The sequence below is a fragment of the Heterodontus francisci genome, chromosome 4 (genome assembly GCF_036365525.1).
Source record: "Heterodontus francisci isolate sHetFra1 chromosome 4, sHetFra1.hap1, whole genome shotgun sequence".
NCBI classification, from domain to species: Eukaryota; Metazoa; Chordata; class Chondrichthyes; order Heterodontiformes; family Heterodontidae; genus Heterodontus; species Heterodontus francisci.
Window position 1 is genome coordinate 193,592,410 of NC_090374.1, and position 16,337 is coordinate 193,608,746.

The 16,337-nt window shown below is 41.2% G+C and overlaps 1 protein-coding gene across 8 annotated transcripts in view; it reads right to left on the reverse strand.

Annotated features, from left to right (window-relative positions):
- Positions 1-16,337, reverse strand: part of LOC137369468 (receptor-type tyrosine-protein phosphatase delta) — a 618,622-nt gene that overhangs the window by 160,733 nt on the left and 441,552 nt on the right. For 6 of the 8 annotated variants that reach the window (XM_068030719.1, XM_068030716.1, XM_068030717.1 and 3 more), the window contains 3 exons: positions 14,173-14,478; positions 13,185-13,378; positions 1,125-1,242 (listed from right to left, as the gene is read on the reverse strand). The exons of the other annotated variants lie outside the window; for them this stretch is intronic. In XM_068030719.1, coding sequence (XP_067886820.1) covers positions 1,125-1,242; positions 13,185-13,378; positions 14,173-14,478 — 618 coding nt within the window. The remainder of the gene's footprint in view (positions 1-1,124; positions 1,243-13,184; positions 13,379-14,172; positions 14,479-16,337) is intronic. 8 annotated transcript variants of the gene reach the window in all.

Genomic DNA, 16,337 nt, shown 5'->3' on the forward strand with positions numbered 1-16,337 from the left:
CTTTCATATTATGAGTACTATATAGTATTATGATTTGAATGGGGTGGGGGCTGAGATAACGAATCCATTGGAAATGGGTCCCACGATCAAAAAAAAGTTTGAGGATTACTGGCCTATTGATTTTGATTCTCCACCGAATTCCTGCAAGCTCCAAAGTATTGAAGGATTTGTCAAAGGATGTCTATTGCCTTGGCAATATGGTATAGTAGTGATGGTTAAGATGTCCATATGGCTAAGCCTTATTGTGACTCCCTTGTTAAGATTATTAAGACTACACCAATGAAAGGACTACTGCTTATGCTGCCATCCTAGGAGATGCTGCTCCTTCAAAACTGAGTAATTTTCTTTTGCAGTTAAGGGTAGTAAGCCCCAGCATGCAGTTAGGTTTTATACTATCGTGATTTGGTCTGCAAAGTGCATTTCAGTCATATTTCATTCCAACATCATTGGTTCAGATCCTCAGTCACCTCTTTCTGTTAAGGAGCATTGCCTCACAGACCCATCTGATTTTAATATTCCTTTATGATTGGCAACAAATACCATTTAAACCATCAGTAATGATCAGGAAGAAGTCGAGTTTTTTTTTAAGAATAAGGCACTATAATGCTTCTTTTTCACAGACACAAATAAATTATTGAAACAGTAAGGCAAAGAATAGCAGAAAATGGTGCGTGCACCTTATCCTGCACAGATTGTACGATAAGATTAAATGTGCAATTACGATGAAATCAGAAGTGTAGAGGTAACTGAAAATTTAAATCCGTTGATCGCAGTGCTCACAAGCCTCCTTACAGGAGCAGTTTTGTTGAAATTCTGCATGGTTCTGAGTTTTTTGTTCGACAAACTGCAACTCCAAAAGAAGCTTCACCTCCAGCAATCTGGTAAGATTTGTATGAATTGGTTCTTGCCTCTGCCGTTTTGGCACAGGCACCAGACAGAATGGATTCCCTGCTGTTTCATTTCTTCACATATGGAAGGGTAGGGGGGAAATAATCAGAAATGACTGTCCTAGTCTTAACAAAGTAGATTTGAAAGAGTTGGCTCTGGTGCTTTAAATCTGGACATTGGTTGGTATTATACATCAATTGCCTGAAACCCAATAATTATCTCCAGAAATCACTCACCTGCACCAGTGGTTACCACAAGCTTGGCTCTGCTACGAGCTCCATCTCCCTTTGTTGTGTAAGCTGTCACAGTGACAGAGTAGGTAGTTTCAGGCATAAGCCCAGAAATGATCATCTCCTGTACACAAAAAAGAGAAAAAAAAATAAACACGGCAATGAGAATCTCTTCTGTCGTTTTAGGCCATCCGTCAGCTATTCAGGTCTCTGAATAATAAGAGAATACAGCAAATTATAGGGTGCTAAATTTAATCTTTTTTATTGATGTCAAACATGTATTAACCTTCTGAGTAGCAGATTTGCCAGTTTTAAAAAACACACATACGTTTCTTTTTCTCCTACAGCATTTTCTGTACATTTCAAATGTTCAAAAACAAATTTCAGTTAGCAAGTATAATTCATTGTACTGTGAAAATAAATATCATTTTACACTTTGGTGCAAAGGCTGTTACTCAGAGTTAATATGCTGTGTTTGTGCAGATGTGAAATCAATTATCTTTTGTTGTTGCACTCTTTAAAAGAACAAGCGACAAAGGTAGGATTTATTGTAACTTTTCCTATCTGTTCTCTGCCAAAGTAGAAATACAGATTTAGATTGCCATCGTCACTCCCTGGGCAGTAATCAGTCAGACTGGATCTGGGCAGTAACCTAGAGGAGCAGGTCTGGGCAGTGATCAGCTGGGGTGGATATGGGCAGCAATCAGCCGCGGTGGATATGGGCAGCAATCAGCCGGGGTGGATATGGGCAGTAATCAGCTGAAGTGGATATGGGCAGCAATCAGCCGGGGTGGATATGGGCAGTAATCAGCCGCGGTGGATATGGGCAGCAATCAGCCGGGGTGGATATGGGCAGCAATCAGCCGGGGTGGATATGGGCAGTAATCAGCCGGGGTGGATATGGGCAGTAATCAGCCGGGGTGGATATGGGCAGTAATCAGCCGGGGTGGATATGGGCAGTAATCAGCCGGGGTGGATATGGGCAGTAATCAGCTGGGGTGGATATGGGCAGTAATCAGCTGAAGTGGATATGGGCAGTAATCAGCTGGGGTGGATATGGGCAGTAATCTGAAGGAGTGGACCATCTGCCCTTTATAGAACCTGTCTAATTTTCATTAAACTGATTTAAATGAAATTAAATGTTCTATAAAGAGAAGACAATCTGCTCTGCCTGATTACTGTCAGACATTGAAGTCAAAATCTACCCCGTGGTACTTTCCTGACTGAAAGAAGCTACAGCATTAATGCATTAATGAGAAAAAGCGACCAGTCCGTACTCCAGGTATCATAGAACCATAGAAACATAGAAAAGTTACAGCACAGAAAGAGTCCATTCAGCCCATCGCGCCTGCCAGCTGAAAAAAAACAGCTGCCCATTCTAATTCCACCTTCCAGCACCTGGTCCGTAGCCTTGCCGATTACAGCACTTCAGGTGCAGGTCCAGGTACATTTTAAATGAGTTGAGGGTTTCTGCCTCCACCACCGATTTGGCAGTGAATTCCAGACACCCACCACCCTCTGGGTGAAAAAGTTTTTCCTCATGTTCCCTCAGGTCCTTCCTGTCTACTCTATCTAGGCCCCTCATAATTTTGTACAACTTAATTAAGTTACCCCTCAGCCTGCTCCATTCTAAGGAAAACAACCCAGGCCTATCCAATCTTTCCTCAGAGCTGCAATTTCCAAGCCCTGGCAACATTCTTGTAAATCTCCTCTGTACTCTCTCCAGAGCAATTATATCCTTCTTGTAATGTGGTGACCAGAACTGTACGCAAAACTCCAGCTGTGGCCTAACCAGTGTTTTATACAGTTCCAGCATCACATCCCTGCTTTTGTATTCTATACCGCGGCCAATAAATGAAAGCATTCCATATGCCTTCTTCACCACTTTATCGACCTGTCCTGCCACCTTCAGGGACCTGTGGACATGCACTCCAAGGTCGCTCACTTCCTCTACCCCTCTCAATATCCTCCCATTTATTGTGTATTCCCTCGCTTTGTTTGCCCTCCCCAAATGCATTACCTCACACTTCTCCAGATTGAATTCCATTTGCCAGTTTTCCGCCCACTCAACCAAACCATTGATATCATTCTGGAGTCTACAGCTCACTATCAACTACACGGCCAATTTTTGTGTCATCGGCAAATTTCTCAATCATGCCTCCCACATTTAAGTCGAAAGCAATATATACCACTAACAACAAGGGACCCAACACTGAGCCCTCTGGAACATCACTGGAAGCAGCTTTCCATTCACAAAAATATCCGTCGACCACTACCCTTTATTTCCTGTCACTGAGCCAATTTTGGATCCGAATCGCCACGTTCTCCTGAATCCCATGGGCTTTTACTTTTCTGACCGGTCTGCCATCTGGGACTATGTCAAATGCCTTACTAAAATCCATGTAGACAACATTGACAACAATAACCTCATCAGTCCTCCTTGTTACTTCCTCAAAAAATTCAATTCAGTTAGTAAGACACTACTTTCCCTTAACAAATTCATGCTGAATATCCCTGATTAATCAGTGCCTTTCTAAGTGACAGTTTATCCTATCTGTCTGTATTGATTCTAATAATTTGCCCACCACTGAGGTCAGACTGACCAGCCTATATTTATTTGGACTATCCCTCGCACCCTTTTTAAACAATGGTACAACGTTCGCAGACCTCCAATCCTCTGGTACCTCACCTGGTACAATCTAGTGAGGATTTGAAAATGATCCTCAGCAGATCCTCTATTTCCATTCTGGCTTCCTTTAACAGCCTGGGATACAATCCATCCAGCCCTGGTGATTTATCCACTTTCAAGGGTGTCAGACCCTCTAGAACTTTCTCTCTCATTATGCTTATTGTATCTAATATTTTACACTCCTCCTCTTTAACTACAATGTCTGCATCATCCCTCGCCTTTGTGACGACAGAGACAAAGTACTCATGAAGAACCCTGCCCACATCTTCTGCATCCACACATAAGATACCTTATGCATCGCTGATAGGCCCTACCCTTTCCTCAGTATCCTCCTGTTCTTAATGTACTGATAAAACATCTTTGGGTTTTCCTTGATTTTACCTGCCAATAATTTTTTATGTCCTCTCTTTGCTTTTCTAATTTTCTTTATTACTTCACCCCTGTACTTTCTATACTCCTCTAGGCTTTCTAAAGTATTCAGTTTTTTGTGACTGTCATAATCTTTCTTTTTCTGCTTTATCCTACCCTGTAAGCTTCTAGATAACAATGAGGCTCTAGATTTGGCAGTATCACCCTTTTTCTTTGTGGGGACATGTCTACACTGTGCCCGTAGAATCTCGCTTTTGAATGCCTCCCACTGGTTTGCCACTGATTTTCCTTTCAGTAGCTGTATCCAGTCCACTTTTGCCAGGTCACCTCTCAGCTTTGTAAAATTTGCCTTCCCCCAATTTAGAACCTTTACTCCTGTTCTATCCTTGTCCTTTTCCATAATAATGTTAAATACCACTGTATTATGGTCACTGTCTCCAAAATGGTCACCCACTGCTATTTCATCAACTTGCCCAACTTCATTTCTTAAGACTGAATCCAGAATTGCGCCTCCTCTTGTTATGTGCTGGCTAAAAAAGTTCTCTTGTATGCAGTTCAAGAATTTTGTGCCCTCTGTGCCCTTCACACTGTTTGTATCCCAGTTGATATTAGGGTAGTTGAAATCCCCAACTATTGTTGCCCTATTGATTTTGCACTCAGAAATTTGCCTACATATTTGTTCTTCTATCTCCCTTTCACTATTTGGGGGTCTATAGTACACTCCTAGTGGTGTGGTTGCCCCTTTTTATATTTCTCAGCTCAACCCATATGGACTTATTTGATGATTAATTTAGTATATCATCCCTCCTCACTGCTGTAATTGATTCTTTAACCAATAATGCTACCCCCCCTCCTTTTTTACCCCCCTCTCTATCCTGCCTGAAAGCTCTATATCCGGGGATGTAGCGCTGCCATTCTTGCCCCTCTTTAAGCCAAGTTTCCCTCTTAGCAATGATATTATGTTGCCATGTGACTATCTGTGCCCTCAGCTTATCGACTGTATTTGCAATACTCCTTGCATTTAAATAAATACCTTTTAATACCTTGCTAAATTCCAGTGCTGTACACTTTTTAGCCTTTGCTTCTTCTATCTTTCAGAGTCACTTGCTAATTTACAGCCTCCCGTTCCCTGCCTTGAATTTATCTTATCTGAAACTGCCCTCAGGTTCCCATCCCCCTGCCAAACTAGTTTAAACCATCTCCAACAGCACTAGCAAACCTTCCTGCAAGGATATTCGTCCTGCTCCTGTTCAGGTGTAGACTGTCCGGCTTGTACAGGTCCCACCTTCCCCAGAAATCTGAAGCCCTCCCTCCTGCACCATCTCTCCAGGGACTGCAGTATCAGTCAGTTGCTTGACCAATAAATAATTGAAGAGGTTGAGAAATGGACAAATAGGAAATGAACTAAAGAACTAAAGAAAGAGGGTTAAAACTGCATTCCTCCACAAACCTGACTACAACAGTTAACAGCATTCACAAAATTGTGGGCTCCGAATAATAAATGAGACAGTCTAAAACATATTAAAAACTATTATGACTAAATAGCAAAATATTTTTTTTTGGAATTGCTATCCTCACATTCCACACAAGCAGTGTAGTGATATACACAAGGCAAAGTACTACGTATGATTGGCAATACAGCTTCTCAAGCCCAATTTGAAATGGAAATGGTAATGGGTAGCTTTATTTATGAGTAGATTTGAATCTCATGTTGGCAGGTGTTGCATTGTTTTGTGAGTGGTGGAGATCTGCTGCAATTATAACATTGGTACACTTTTGCAATGCAGAATGTGGTAGAATGCAATTTTACCATTTGCTGGTAGGGAGAAAGTGATTTTCTGTTGAGAGTAAAGAGTTAAGAGGTCCAAAAAGGTATGCTGATGATCATTCATAATACAGGTCATCAAGAACTCCTAAAACAAAAGCTGGACATTTTGCATACAGTGCACTTTTTCCATGTAGTCCCGAAGCTCCATTAAATCAGGGACATCTGATGTATTCCAGAGAAGATTGGTTAAAGTCTCTGTGCAGCATTCCTATGAAAGACATCAGGTCACATGGAATTCATGGGATTTGAGGATCTCTGCAAAAAAAATCCACTCGGTGCAAAATGCTCTGCTATCGATCAGACAAGTGCTTAATTCTTTCCTGAACTGAGTGGCAGAGTTGGGTATGTGTGAAATTATATGTCAACCAAGTTATTTAATCCTAATAATGAAAATGCACAGGGTAACTACCCTGAGCAGTTTTCCAAAATCAACAGGTAGTGTTTCATTCCATGCAATGTGTTCACTCCAAAACAGTAAAATAAATGCACAAGTTAGTACAAAATAAAACTTGCAAAAGTCTTGAAGACCAGTTAGTGCATGCAGTGCAGCACACCAACAAAAAAAGTTCACATAAAAAGAAAAATTTTCAAGAAGACATCGTGTGAAGACACTGAAGAGTTAACAACAAAACACACGTTTGCAGTTGTCCAATTATGTTTTACTCACATGTTCGGCAGAGTCATCAGTTTCCCACTGATTGAGACAAAACATGATCGATAGAAAGAAAAAATATAGAATAAAGAAAAGATTTAAAGTGGGTATTGAACTCTGAACTTTTGTTTCAAAATCATTTTAAGGGTATCACAAAATATTGAAATGTGAAGAGGTGTATGTTGTTAAAGTCTCCAACAGTTAATTTTGTTATGCCTTGTAGAGAAAGTATTTTTTAGAATTTGTGGTGGTTTGTACAATTTAATTTTTATTGAGGAAGGTTTGTTTCTTATTATATCTAAAGTTTTGAACACGTGTTGAAAAGGTCTGCTCATATTTCACCTACACCTAAACTAGAAAAAGGATTAGTTTTGCAGCTCGTCACCTTATTTTCTTTATGAAGAGTGATTTTTATCTTAAATTTTTCACCTCACATAAAATGATGAGCTTTTCAGTTATTAAAAGTAACTACATTTTACTAGGTTAGATGAGTGAGCAGAACTGTGCGCAGTGGTTAGCACCGCAGCCTCACAGCTCCAGCGACCCGGGTTCGGTTCTGGGTACTGCCTGTGTGGAGTTTGCAAGTTCTCTCTGTAACCACGTGGGTTTCCGCCGGGTGCTCCGGTTTCCTCCTACAGCCAAAGACTTGAGGTTTAATAGGTAAATTGGCCATTGTAAATTGCCCCTAGTGTAGGTAGGTGGTAGGAGAATGGTGGGGCTGTGGTAGGGAATATGGGATTAATGTAGGATTAGTATAAATGGGTGGTTGTTGGTCGTCACAGACCCGATGGGCTGAAGGGCCTGTTTCAGTGCTGTATCTCTCTATGACTCTATAACTGGTAGAAACAATCAATGTGGGCTCGTGGAAAACAACTAACAGCATTGTGTTTCTGATCCTCCAATGCTAAATTTACGCAAAAATGTTTTTGAGAACTGATTAGAATACACCACGATCAGCATAGCAACAAGTCACAAGGGGCACAGTTATTGTCCAATACACATCCAAGGCGCCAAGGTCCGTTATCTGTAATGGTTTTTAACTCTGAATATTGCTTTATGATTATTGCTTTTTGAGTTGGTTATTTGGTAACTGTGCTCTGAATCCTTTGCGATCTCGAGCAATATTTCACCACCGACAGCAATTCATCTGCATTCAATATTGAGGAAAAGATCATATCGATTGGGGAGATTCCCTGGCTGCCCAAACACTTACTCTCATTAACTAAGGTTTAAGGTTAAAATTAAGTTCCTACAAGAAGTCAGTAAAAATTATATCCTCAAGGATTCTTTTAAGGTCAAGATAACATTAAACTTTAAGTTTACTATAAAATCATGCCCTTCCTCAGTGTGGAGCAGCATGTTGTGTATCAATGCCTGGTTAAGATTATGATCAGGAGACCAATATGTTAGATCGTTATTTTTGCTACAGGCAACCTGCTGAGCAATTGAAAACTCTTTCTAATTAATCCAGCCCCATTCTGTAATGGTCTAAGTGGCTAAAGTGATGACAGTGGGGTTAATTCAGCAAATGCAATTGCTTCATTGATTTTAATGGGGGGGGGGGAGGCGTAAGGTGGGGGGGATGCTTTTCTAATCAGCTATCCAACTCTTTGGTGAGAGTTTTGGTGCAGCATTGCAAAAATGCCTGCAAATTATGGTGTGGTGTACATAATGGCATAAGTCACTCACTATAAGTTCCTGGAATATCTGAGGTGAACCATAGATGCACCATTACTCTGGTGCAAGTTTTCAGCAAATTCCAACCCTCAACGAAAGCAGCTCAACAAATCTCAACAAAATTAATCTTTTCAATATTCTGTGAATTCTTAATAGTGTGCAATCTTATTGCAAACATGCACAAAAACCTTTTTTTAAAAATCTATACTTCGTCGTTTTTACCGCTTCTAAATGTAGTTTCTTTGTTTATCGTTTTCTGCTCTTAGTAATTTATCCACGGTGTTGGGATTGCCAAGCCAAGTATTCCTGCGACTGAAAGGCAAGCAGATGGCTTGCTTCAAGATTGTGGTGCACGGCACTCTATCAGCAGTTGGAAGACCACAATTGTGGTCAGCTGACGATTTGCCCACCAGACTTCACTCCTCTCTGTAAAGCAAAGCGTCAAACCTACTTTCTCATATTCCATGGTATCCATGCTGATGGAACATTGCCTTTCATACTGCACCATGCTCACTGGATGGAGAGAGGGACGTTGAGACCAATGTGCTTTTCTGCTGTTACAGGAAGTGCCTGAGGAACATAAAGACCCCACACCAGCAGCTCCCTTCATACATCAAACCTGATGAAAACTGACAAATTCTAGAGGGTCCCAAGTATACATGTCCAATAGGAATTGGACTGAGACCACTCAAACTCATTTTATTTAAATCCTTTCCCAATTGATTCAGTATGGGAAGATAAGATAGCATGGTGATCTGCTTTTGGCAGAATAGAATGAAGAGAAAATACTTACTGTAAAGTCAATGGGACCTATGGAGTAAGCCATAGTCATACATGACAAAGTAACTATCTGACACTGAAAACAATGATCACCATCAGGTCAGTATTATTTCTAAACAGACTGTCGACAACAGCAGCTCCAATGTGAATTTCCTGAATTGTACTTTTTTTTATTTGTTTGGGGGATTGGGCATCGATGGGAATTTATTGCCCATCCCTAATTGTCCTTGAGAAGGTGGTGGTGAGCTTCCTTCTTGAAGTGCTGCAGTCCTTGGCGTGTAGCTACACCCACAGTGCTGTTAGGGAGTTCCAGGATTTTGACCCAGCGACAATGAAGGAACGGTGATAGTTGCAAGTCAGGATGGTGTGTGGTTTGGAGAGGTACTTGCAAGTGGCAGTGTTCCCATGTATTTGCTGTCCTTGTGCTTCTAGGTGGTTGAGTTGTGGGTTTGGAAGGTGCTGTTGAAGGAGCCTTGGTGAGTTGCTGCAGTGCATCTTGTAGATGGTACACACTGCTGCCAGTGTGCGTCGGTGGTGGCGGAGGGAGTGAATGTTGAAGGTGGTGGATGGCGTGCCAATCAAGCAGCCTGCTTTGCCCTGGATGGTGTCAAGCTTCTTGAGTGTTGTTGGAGCTGCACCAATCCAGGCAAGTGGAGAATAATCCATCACACTCCTGTGTACTGGAAAAACAATCACTTTGGTACTAAGTTGATCGGGGCTCACACAATGGTACTTACTTTCATAATAATATTGTGTTTTGTCAAGCAGCCTGCAGTCGTGGTTAAGAGTCCTCATTTAATTTAAAACTGAGGCAATAAAAAAATTATTAATGTCCTTACAGCAGAGAAAAATGTAATTCTGCAGTTCGGATATGGAGGTACATAATATTATTGAATACACGAGAATAACCTGCATATCACCAAATTCTTGTTTTGTGACATAGGCGTAGAACAGACATGGTCAACTGATCGAGACTAAGTTATGAATGTCACTCAGTTTATTTCTCTGCAATATGTATATTCTGTATATTAGCTAATTTTAATAATCTGTTGTGGTATTGTGAATTTTTTTCTGCATTCATTTCGTCGTTTTTCATTGTGACTACACTGCAACCTTTAACCCTGAAGCATATCTGAGATGTACCTCGTAGCATTTTATGCAAATGTATTTATTTACATTCTACTTCTTCTTCGTCTTTGGCCTCCTTCTCTCGGGAGACAATGGGTAAACGCCTGGAGGTGGTCAGTGGTTTGTGGAGCAGCGCCTGGAGTGGCTATAAAGGCCAATTCGAGAGTGACAGACTCTTCCACAGGCGCTGCAGATAAAATTGTTTGTCGGGGCTGTTACACAGTTGGTTCTCCCCTTGCGCTTCTGTCTTTTTTCCTGCCACCTGCTAAGTCTCTTCGACTCGCCACACTTTAGCCCCGCCTTGATGGCTGCCCGCCATCATGTATTTATTTACGTTCTACTATTGACTACAGAAGTAGAGAAAGAGAGATATGTCTTTTTAAAACACTATAATAAAAGAATGAAATGTGTGCAACATTCATCAGTCAGCTGATGACAGTCATAACACCTGAATTTCTGTCTGTTCAAGTGTGGGAAAAAAAAAGATTGCCCCAACGCTTGAGAGAAAAGGTTATTACCTTTATTATTCACTTAACATTATTGGCAGTTAAATCAAACGGTGGGTGAGTTGTAACTCACCCATCTTTTATGTTCTTACTTTTGTCACTTTTAATGGATTCTCAGAAAACAATGAAAATAAAGTCTCCCAACCTAGCACCACAGAGCAGTGGGACTAGGGTGGGCACCAGAACAAATGGAGCCTCTATTTTTATTTTTGTAGTGCCCAGCCAATTTGTTTAAGTGCTCAGGCCCTTTAAATTTTTTTCCACATCCATGCATGTATGGTACTTAAAGGGGGTGACTTGTGTGTGCGGCCTGCATGGAAACGTTTGGGTCGCTGCCTGGCCACACGGCTCAGAGAGAACATCGACCACGACCCCCATTTGGCTAAATTACCGATTCCAACTGTGTCGAATAGAAGATAAGGGCATCTATACAATCTTACCCATCCCCTAATGAGATAGCAGGGTGCGACTGTCTCAAACGTGAGAGCAGGCCACCTAATTACAGATAGCAAATGGTCTGAGGAGATCAAGAGAGCACAGAAAAATACATCTTTAAATAAAATAAATAGCCGCAAAGAGATAAGACGTGCACCTCGGGTGAGCGTGGGTACACAGTCCATGATTTTCTATTTTCAACTTGAATGGAGGGAAATGCTTGGGCTGTGTGCAGGCAATTTCCTGAGATGTGCTCTCGGATAGAAACAGCAGATCGCAGAATCACTCGCACAGTCTTCAAATTTAGGAAAAACTTCAGAAATACTGCATGAGTGACTCAAAGAAAAATCTAATCTGTTTGATAGACCTGACTCCAGAAGAAAATTTAGCACAGATATGATATTCCTTCCTCCACAAAATAGCGTAGAAGGGAACGTCTTTCGAGCACGTTGAGCATTCATCTGCTGATATCATGGGCACTCATTTGTAGGACTGAAATCGCAGATTACTATTTATTCCTTTTTTAAAAAATTTACAAATCATTTTCTATTATCTTTTGTAAAACTACTGTACGTATTCAAATAAAGCGATGAAATCCACATCATTGTTTGAGGCTGAAAATGAAGGGGTTGTCTAATCCATGGGTTTTACGGTTTAAAACAAGAGTCAAGTCTTGTACCTCAGCTGCACTTAATTCCATGTGCTTCTCTGGCAGGGAGAACCTTGCATCAGCCTGCTGTCAACTAACTCTGCCTCCCCCTTCAGCCCAAAGGCCAATCCCACTCTCCCCCAACTATCCATCTGACATTAAGACTTGGATGAGGCAAAATCTCCTCCAGCTAAATGTTAGCAAAACTGAAGCTACCCTCTTTGGCTGCTGAAAACACTAGCATGCCTCCAACCTTGACTTCATCCACGTTCCTGGCTGTCACCTAAAGCTAAGCCCAGAGATGCAGAACAAAAACAACAGCTTGAATTTGCATAGCATCTTTTGTGTAGAAAAGGCCCCTCACATAGGAGATAACTGAAGGCAAGCAGTAATAGCTGACAGAAAGTGTCAATGAATAGATAGGTTTTGAAACAGCTTTTACAGATAAGTGAGAGGTAGTAAGGCAAGGGTGGCAAGGGAGGGATTTATAGTGAGTAGGGCTGAGACAACCGAAGGATATATCACCAATAATGGAACAGAAGGAGGTGGTCAGTAAAGATGTCTTGGGGAACCAAAAAGGAGGGACCATTAGGCAGAGGGAGGCTGCGTGGCTGGGTGCAGTGAGTCTATGCCTGCAGATAAGGAGGACAGTGAGCTAAAGGGACTTAGTGTCAGAAAGGATGTGGACAGGTGGGTTTGGAGATGTTCATATTTGTGGTGACAGCAGCTCACAAGGCTGGTAAGGGGAATATTGGGAAGTTGAGTTTAGAGAAAATGAAAGTATGCACATAGGCTTCTGTGGCCCTGTTGCAGAAATAATTAAGTGACGGACAGGATATGGAATTTGAAGCTTCGTTTTGAATCAGACAGGATAGTAAGGTTAAGCACCACCTAGGTCGACCTGAGCGAGTAACCAGGGAAGGAAATGGAACTGGTGGTAAGTGTACAGTTTTAGATGTCCCACTCAACACTGAGCTCACATGTGATCAGTTATCAAGATTACCAGTGATCAGCTCAAAACCAACTTCTCCTTTGTTTCCCCCCACCCTCCCCTCTTTCACCTTCAATCATGTTGGAATATAGACTCTTGGTCTTGTACGATGATCACATAATATTGGATATTGTGAGTGGGGGCGCGGAGGGCTACAGGGCTGCCTTATATGTGACTACATGCAGTAGTTTATATCGTCCTAAAGACAAGTTTGTTGCCTCCATTAAAACAGTACAGCTGGTAGAATGGAAGAGATAACATTCAAAGTTAAACTGACATAAATTTATCCTTTCTCATTGCACAATGGAACATTATGAAATTTTACAATAACCAGATCAGCATCAACATTTCAGCCAGCGTACCTGTGCATCTGCCAGCATGATATCTTTGAGCATGGGTTGTCCTCTTGGTTCTCCATATTCCATCCTTACATAATGGACCTGGTAGCCACGTATTTGTCCATGCTGTTTATTTGGAACAGGTGAGCGCCATGACACTGTAATAGCTGTTGAGTTCAAAGCCTCTACCTCGACTTTGCGAGGAGGACCACTAGGAACTGGAAGAATACCATTTGATTAAAGAAACAAAAACTGATGATGCCCCGTCCCTCCCAATCAGCAGCACAAGGACAGACCCACTATTGTTAAAAAGGGATGCAGGAAAGGGTATCACTTCTTTGAAACTGTGTCCAAAAATGCTTCATAAGCTGAAAAATGCCTGAGCTGCATCTTTCTAAAACACCAAAAAATGTGGAAAAATGTGAAAAACCATGGAGGAAACGGTACAAATACTAAAAACATAGGATAAAAGGCAGCCAAGGATAATGCTTTGAATGCCAAAGCATCACAAAATGCAAGATTTTTTTACATCTGATTTAAAAAATGATTCCAAAAGATATTTATTGTGGTAAAAAAAAAATGACAGCCACTATTGGGTCTCTGTCCCAGGACTGTTTGCTTTTCATTGTCCAACATCTCATGAAATCCGGGCAAAAACAATGCACAAATGTTTGTGTGATATGCCAGTGCACTGAGAAGAATGTTGAATGATTTATGTGATATAAAAGCAATTGGAAAGGATACTTTGGGGCGGGGGGGGGGTGCAATAATAACAACAGTAATCTAATACATAAAGTGTTGAGGGAAGAAAAAACATCAGACAGGGGAAATTTGAAATATAAGCAATTTTGCACTGTCATAGGTGCAGAGAGGTTCCAGAGTTGTCATTCAAAAAGAAACAGAGAGGGGGAGATTCAGTGGAACGGAGGACCAGACACAACAGTTACAGAAAGGTGCAAGGGAAGACTTGCTTCTGAGAAAATTGCTGATTGGTTGTGTTAAGCCAACATACCATCCTCATCTGTGCGAATCAGTATGGGAGAGCTCTCTGGGCCAGGTCCAACATCCGTGTGGGCAGTCATAATGATGCAGTACTCAGTCCATTTCTCCAAACGTTCCAGCAAGTATTGTGTGGTATCTGGCGGTATATCCGAGACCTCATTGGGCGAGCTGGCTTCTCGGTCATTTGCTGTGTATTTGATGGAGTATTTGGTGATGATGCCATTCTGGTTTTCTGCTGGTGGGGGCAGCCAACTTACCAGAATGCTCGTTGAGCTTGGGCTCGTGCACTTGATATCCTGAGGTGGGGCTGATGGCTCTAATTTTTGGAAGTTGGGTCAAGTACAGGTGAAAAAGGTGAGGGAATTGTGAAAAAGAATAAAAAATACAAATGGGAGCAGATCCAACAACTTAAAAGAAAACAAAAAACATAAAGCAAAATATGCGTTCATAAATTAAATATGACACCTTGGCTTAGAAAAGCAAATTAAAGATAACTCAAAAATAATTTCTTACATAATATAAAACTAGAAAATGGGGAGATGGTAAGTAAAATAAAAATTCTGAAAATGGAGCCTACAAATAATATTACCTACCTGTAATTATAGATCTTACATCATGTATATTTCTTTAATTCCTCTAATTCTTTTTTTTTATTACCTACCCTTCTTGAACAGCTGCAATGGTGCGCTTTACCTTCTTATGTGTTGCAAATATTTCTACATTCCAGAGAAAAAGTTCTAAGTGAAATACCAGGGTACCTACCTACCACACACAAAGAGAGGCCTGTTTACTGTCTGTAAGTGGCACCCACCTGCTACTGATGGGTGACACGTACACCCTGCTTTGCTCCTACAAGGTCAAGTAACAAGTGTTTCTATTTGCCTGTTAAAAATGGGCTTCTTTGCATCTATTTCCATGTTTATATACTGCTGCATCTATTTTTTGAGTGACAGCTCATTTTCAGCTGGTGTAATACATCACAGGAATATATAAAACTACACCACAGGGGAGAAGATTCCACTGCTCCCTGTGGTCCTTTTTCACACAGTAATAGGGACAAAATTTATTCCCAAAATGTCACTGCTATCGACTATGACACAAATAGTAACTGACTGAGAGACAAACACCCTTATGTTAATTCCCACCTGCTTGCAGCAGTGTGCATGTCTGTGGATAGGGCAGAGCAAGCAAATTCCCATTCATGTTTGATTCAAAGTGCTAGTGGTATATAATTAATGAAAACAAATCTGGGACTGTGAATAATGCCATTTTGGACACAATACGGTGCTGAAATGAAAAGGTGAAAAATAAAACAGAAAGCTGCATAGACTGTATGACTGTTCAAACAGAAGCAGGACCCCAGGAGCCTTTTGCGGCTTTTCTCCCTTGTAATTTTGCAAACTGTAACTTTTTCTGTGTGCATGAGCATGAATAGTTTTTCTCCACTGAGCTGTGGAAATAGGCTTCCGGTAAAAACAGCTCATGCTGTGTTGCTTAACTGCTCCAGTAAAGCACTGGATGATCAGGAATGGAACTGGAAGTTACTGGGTAAGCACAATGAGAAATAATCAAATCTCCATTGGACACAACGGTCATTGTGCTGCTGTGACCAGGGCAACTTCATCTTTGGAAAGCAACCAGCCAGGGTTGAATAATGGGTTGGATAGATACTGTGGGATTTGCTTCCTTGGGGGTCGTTACTTTCCCTCAAGAGACTCGATGGGTGGGATATATTGCACATGCACATTCAGAGGAAAGTTTCTGAGCCGGATGTCTTATGTTTGTAAACACCGAGCGTACTGATTTACAAAAATACAGTGATATCAACAAGATCATATGTGGCAAGATTTCTGAACTTTCATATTCTGTCCTGAATACTTAGCAGCTTGAATTGTTTATTTATAGAGCAACTATTTTCTCCGTCACTGTAGCTGAGAGTGGGCGGGTGACATTTTTGATAAAACTGATAGGAATTGGTATCGGACTTCAGCCTGAGGCTCAATCTCCCTCCAACTTCCCTCTCTTGTCAAAGATGTAATCTGAATTTTCCTTCGGTAAACTACCCATTTTCAGGCAATCGGGAAAGCCAGATAAGCACATTAGGAAGAAAGAAATAGAAGGATATGCTGATTGGGTTAGATGATAAGTGATGGAAGGAGGCTCATTTGGCGCATA